General features: G+C 30.2%; 1 protein-coding gene across 1 annotated transcript; it reads left to right on the top strand.

Moving 5' to 3' along the window:
• Positions 1 to 3877: 3877 nt before the first annotated feature.
• On the top strand, positions 3878 to 5135 carry LOC114176281 (uncharacterized). The gene has a single exon (XM_028061263.2). It carries the CDS (start codon positions 3927 to 3929, stop codon positions 4842 to 4844), a length of 918 nt encoding a protein of 305 aa, XP_027917064.1. The 5' UTR covers positions 3878 to 3926; the 3' UTR covers positions 4845 to 5135.
• Positions 5136 to 6467: the final 1332 nt, after the last annotated feature.

The following is a 6467-nucleotide window of genomic DNA, read 5'->3' as shown; positions in this document are numbered from 1 at the left end:
CATACTTTGTGGAAGTCATATTGGTTAAATTTTCAAATGCGCATCGCCAATGGCGGAACTTACGTATGACAGGAGGGAGTCGTGGCTCCCCAACGCTTTTTTTTCCTTTATTTTTTATATATATATTTTAAAAATATATTTATATATTATTATATTATTTATATAATTTAGTTTTAAAAAGTTTTATTTAAATTTATAAAACATGTTTTCTCTCTCTACCCTAAATTATTTTACTTCTTTATTTGATTTTTTTTTCTTCAGTACTTTCATCTCTTTTTATGTTCTTCTTTCCATTCCAATTTTTACCATCAATCTCTTATCATTTTCAAAATCAAACAGCACCACAACAAAATTGAGGAGTTAAGAAACATTTTGGATTGAACAATTTTTTCTTTTGAGTAAGTTCATTCTTTATCCTTTTTATTCTCGAAACAATATGTTTTTCTCTTCTTTATGGCTTTTCTACGCTATAGGCATACCTTTATGGTCATAAAATCATACTCTAATTGTTGATCAAACTCTCTTTATGTAGATAGAGCTATTTTAGCCTTTGAAGTTGTATAAGAGAAGAACAATATTAGGAATTTACTTTAAGGTAAAGGACCATTTAGAAGGTGTTAATTTTCTTAAAATATTAAGTTTTGGATTTGAGATTTAATTTGGTTGGGGTATTCATAATTTTATCTTCTTCGGAATAGGTGAGGGTGACAAATTTACATTAGAAAAATTATGATAAAGAGTAGAAGAATTGATTCTTTTTTCAAAAGGAATGCTTGTGATGAAGATGAAAAAATGTATCTACGTCATCTAAACTTGGAAAACTTCACGATAATACAAAAAATGAAGAAAATGAAAAACAACTATCTAAAGTTCCTAGAGTTGCATACAATGAATTTGAAAATGCTTTAGAATGTGATCCGGGAAAACGTCCTCAAATCCGATAATACCCATCAAATCAAATTGATGAGGTACAAAGGACTTATCGAAAATGGGGTTCATATCAAATGCATCTAGAAAATTATCCATTGTCTACTAAAGATGGTTATCCAAGAAGATTCCAATACACATGATTTAACTTATTTCCTTTATGGCTAAAGTATTCGATATTCGTAATTAAAAAATGTTGCATATTGCTTACTGTGCTATTTTTTTAGTAAAGAATCAAGCAAACGACTTGACTCAAATGTTTTTATTGTTACATGTAATTGAATTGATTTTCATTGAATTCTAGTTGGCATTTAGTTGTTTGTCATCAACATGTTTTAACCATTTTTAGTGTTTCTTTTATAGGTTTTAAAAGATTTTATAACAAGCATTATAATGATCCATATTGGAAAGGATATTGCAACAAACTTCAGTTATGAATCCATTATTTAAGATTTTAAGTAATTGAAAGAACATTGAGAAACACTAAAGGTAACTTTTGCTTTTTTTTAATATATGATTGTTGATAATAAACTTTATGTTACACTTTCATATATATTATTATCATATTTTTCTGGATTTTATTATCATATATGCTTGTTTTGAATATAGAAAATTATGTGAGGAAATAATTTTATTTTAATGTAGAAAAAAATAATTTACATATAAAAAAATAATTTTGGCTCCTCTAAGATTTTGGTCCAAGTTCTACCACTACTCATCGCACCAGTTTATTTGGATTAATTCATAAATTCACTCAAAATTGCCTTTTCACACAAACAACGTTGAAAATAGAGTAGAACCACAAGTGCTGGAAATGACATAAGGTAAAACAAATGAAACTAGAATAATAAGCACACACAAAAAGTTTAATGTGATTTGACTAAAGTGTTAATAAAATCCAATCTACATCCACAAAGAAAATTCATTATATCTTAGATTAGAACATAAATGTTTCCTTCTCAAGGCAAATTCACTCAAGACAACTCAAACATTATATAAGTCAAAAGTTAGCCATTGATGAAAGCTACAAGGTCTTATTTGTGCAATAATTATGTTATAATTGACAAGTATAAAACTCATCTATCCTCATATATGAAGACACATGTATACTGCTATGAGTAATACATGTGAAAAATGCTTATAATACAAAATTGAGTAGCAAATAGACAATTCTCCATCAGATGATACAAACAAATTGTACATTCTACAATATAGGATATAAGACTACTCGAGTAATCTTCATGTACTACACGTATGGTCTATTCCTTATAACTACTAATTTGTCCAATCATGGTAGTCGTTTAAGAATCTCTTAAAACAAAATTAGAATGAGCGAATGTTCACAATAAGAAAGAAAGACGATTTCAATGTTTGTCACTTATTCATTGAAATTAGGTAAAAATAGGTATCGTCTGACTACATTCAACTCTCTAACTTATGCACAACATATAATTAGTGAGAACTAATTACCTAATTATGGGAAATCAATTAGCTTAATTATAGGAGAATGATTATGAACCTAATCACAGAAAATCAATTAGATTAATTACAGGAGAATAATTCTTATTCTATTACACCCTTATAGTCTAAGGAAGCGGGAGGTTCAGGGATGCTGAGACTACTCCAAAAATCATAAAATAGATTCTAAGGTGGGCCTTTGCTAAAGATATAATATTTGGTCAACCCAAGTCAATGGTCAACAAGTCAACCAAGGTCAAGTCAACATAAGTCAATTTAGGAAACACTCAACATAAAGAAATAGAAAACAAAGAAAATGATAAAGGATTGGAGGCCTCCCTTATTCATGCTTTTTGTCACTCTTCTAGAAAGGTCCTCTATAGCTTCATAGCTTCATGGTGACTCATGGACTCATCACAAATTCACCCATTCTATTTTTAAAACATTAAAATCATTTATTATAATTATTAAATCTTCTCCTAGGTTCAATGAGCATACATGCTCACCCAATGAGATAAAGTTGAATTTTTTCAAAAACTCAATCAATTGGTCTATTTTAAACAATTCTACTTTTCTCATGCTAAAAATGTTATAATTAGTTAAAAATGATTTTAGATAAAAGCCAATTGAGTTAAAAGATGTATCTTAGCCGATCAATAACTCACAATCATACAACATCAAGTTACAATCCACTTTTATACTAAAAATTCAACAACTAATACATAACATAGAACAAATTATCTAGCTCAGATAAGCAACATATTAGAATCTTTCTACAACCAGTTCATTCAAACCAAAAATACTAGTTGTAAACAAATTGTTTATCTTTAACCAAGTCTTGTGATCCTATTACAACTATAAATAGCCTCACCCACACATGATGCAATACCCATACACAAAAAATTCAAATAAAAACATACTTTAATACTCCTAGAGAAATAGATATTCATCTTAAATCCTTTTGAGCTACCGTATCACCATACAACACATGCATATAAGATATTTGAAATAATTTCATATTTACATTTTAGTATAATTCTTAGATTCACATATATTTTATCTTTTACTATTAAACCTTGAATTTAAAATATTCATACATCAAGAAATAATTTAATTGATTAAAATATAAAACAAGAAAAGAAACAAATTTATAAAATTTAACAGTTCAATTAAAAGTGTAGATTGTTTTTTAATGAAAAATCTAAATTTGAAAAGAAACAAAGTTGTAGATAAAATATTTAAATAAAATAGTAAACCAGTCTATTTTTCTTACGGAAAATTTACGCAAAACTTAAAGTATTTCTTCATTAATTTTTTTTATAGACTTTTCACGCTTCTTTTTTATGGTTTCAAAAAGTCGTTTCTTATACACGGATACTTTCTTCCACGAACATACCAGAAGAAAAATCAACACTAAAACGCGTTTACAAGTCAATAATAAATAATATAACTATTAAAATAAAAGGTAGTATATATTTGGAAACAAAGAGGATCAAAGCAATCCTTGCAACTTCACTTCCCTGTTCTTCTCCCCTTCCGATATGGCCCCCAAGAAACGCCTTGGGGACTTCATTTCTGAAGCTAAGGTCATCATCAAAGCACACCCTCGTCACTTCCACATTCTCTCTCTCATCTTCCTCTTCCCCCTCTCCCTCTTCCTCCTCCTCTCTCCCACCATCTCTAACCTTTTCCACTACTTCTTCACCAACAACAACTCTCCCACCCTTCATCCATCACAAACCCTCAACCCCACCTTTTTCCTCTATTCTCTTTTCCTTTTGCTCTTCTCCAACTGTGGAGTCATCACCATCACCTATAGCGTTTTCCACTTCTCCCATGACCAACCCGTGGACCTCCCATCCACCATAAAGTCCATTTCCACTTCCTTCCTACCCCTTCTCGCCACCACCATCGTTTCCCAACTCATCTTCTTCTTCATCACTTTTCTCTACTGTCTTCTCTTGATGCTTCTCCACCTAACATTTCTTCCACACTTGTCCCCTTTCACCATAGGATTCTTAATTATTCTTCCTTTGATAGTGGTGCAGACGTATTTGGAAGTTAACTGGACCCTGGCGAGTGTTATCGTGGTGATGGAATCATGTTGGGGTATGGAGCCCCTGAGAAGAAGTGCGAGGTTGATCAAGGGAATGAAAGGAGTGGCCCTATCTTGTATCTTCTTCTATGGATTCTTCGCCTTCATCTTTACGTGGAACTACCTTTTTGTGACGAGGGGTTATCATGGATCTACAGAAAGTTGGGTTGCTGCGGTGTTGAATTGGGTGGTGATTCTGTTTGGTTCTTATTTCCAGGCTATGCTTATGCTTTCTCAGATTGCTGTTACTACAGTCTTGTACATATACTGCAAGGCAAATAACGTTGAGATTGCAGAGGAATTTGGAAAGGACTATGTTAGCTTGCCCTTCCATGATGATGGGAAAATCTCGCAGGTTGTTTGAGCTATGGGTCTGATGTTGAAGTGAAATTTGTTTGTTATGAAATCTCTCTGTAATGGATGCGAGTGGGGATGAGGTTTTCTCTTAGACCCTGTATGAATCTATTTTTGTTCATAAAGTTCCACAGGATCAAATTTTATCTTTTGTATACAATCTATTAGGAAAAAAGAAAAAACTATCGTGAAAAAAAAAGAAAGGAGACAGTATGGGGTGTGTGTTTGAGTATCTGGTCTCCAAATAAAAATTTGTGCTCATTGTCATTTTTATGTTAAGATATGATTTTTTTTTGTTTTATTCACAGTTTATCACCTATCACTGATCGGATTCATTTTTATATTATTTTAAATGTGAATTATATATATGGTCTTTTATAAAATATAAAAATTATAAAAAAATGTTATCAAATATTAAATATAGAAAATGATTTTTTTTCTCCAATATTAAATATAAAAAACTATAATTATATGAATATTAAATAACAAAATAATAAAAAAGTTAAAATAATTATAAAAAAAGAAAACAATTATCTTAAAATTAAGGTTAAATTATGTTTTTGTTCTATTTTCGTTCTAAAATATTAATTTAGTCTTGTATTTTTATAAGTATCAATTATCAATCATGTTTTTTTGTTAATTTGGATTAAATGACGTTAATGGAACAGTGAGTAGACACGAATATGTCTTCTTAAAGAGTGACTAGGCAAATGAAACTCACAAATAATATTTTAGAATCATCTTTTTCTTTTTCTTTTTTTTAGGGTTTTACTCCAAAGGTTTCTTGCAATCCTTGACCATCACATCACCATGAGAGCAAAATTAGTCGTCTTGCCAATACGAGGTAGAGATCGGTGCTTCACGCGAGCCATCAATCACTCTATTTCTTCCACCCTTGTTTTCTCTCGATCCCCTTCAACCCTTAAGAACTTGGGGAAGAATGTAGCTCCCAAAGTCGTTAATATCAAAGCTGACATTCTCTTGTTTTACTGTGAATTGCTCCTTCTAGGTATTTTGTTTTTAATATTTAGTTTTTTTAGGTCGTAGTTGAATAAAGCTTGGCTGGTTTGGAGAAAGCGAAAAAGGGGGTCTTTAAAGAAGAAGATTCATGGTTGAGTTTTGTTTTGTTGTTTAATAATGGTTGGTGGCTGGTGTTGATTTCGAGTTTTTCGCAAGTTGGTATTGTGACTCTTGTATGAGTCTTCAATCTCCATTTCCCTTCAAATAGGAAACCCCAATTTCGTAGAATCCCCAATGTATGTTCTTAATAAAAAAAACCCTAAAATATGTTTAATTATAAAAGACAATAATCCATATCAATAATTCATTTGAATTATTTTTGCCTAGTCACTGTTTAGAAAGACATAATTATGCATACTGACTATTTTCTTAACGTCGTTTAATCCAATTTAACGAAAAAAAAAGCATGATTTTGATATTATTTTTTAAAAATGAAAACCTAATTGAAACTTACAAAAATAGATGAACCAAATCGATATTTTTAAACGAAAATAGAGACTAAAGACATAATTTAAAAAATTAAATTACAAAATTAAGAAAAAAAAAATAGTACATATTTGTTTAGAGTAAATAATATTGTCAGATTATAAATGTTGTAAAATATATCGATGCC

Source organism: Vigna unguiculata, chromosome 3 (assembly GCF_037176805.1).
Source record: "Vigna unguiculata cultivar grain cowpea cultivar isolate G323 ecotype 2 chromosome 3, ASM3717680v1, whole genome shotgun sequence".
In the NCBI taxonomy this organism is placed as follows: domain Eukaryota; kingdom Viridiplantae; phylum Streptophyta; class Magnoliopsida; order Fabales; family Fabaceae; genus Vigna; species Vigna unguiculata.
This window is presented reverse-complemented; position numbering and strand designations above follow the sequence as displayed.

Coding starts and splice junctions, on each gene's coding strand:
- LOC114176281 (XM_028061263.2), top strand. CDS start 3,927: ATGGCCCCCAAGAAACGCCTTGGGGACTTCATTTCTGAAGCTAAGGTC.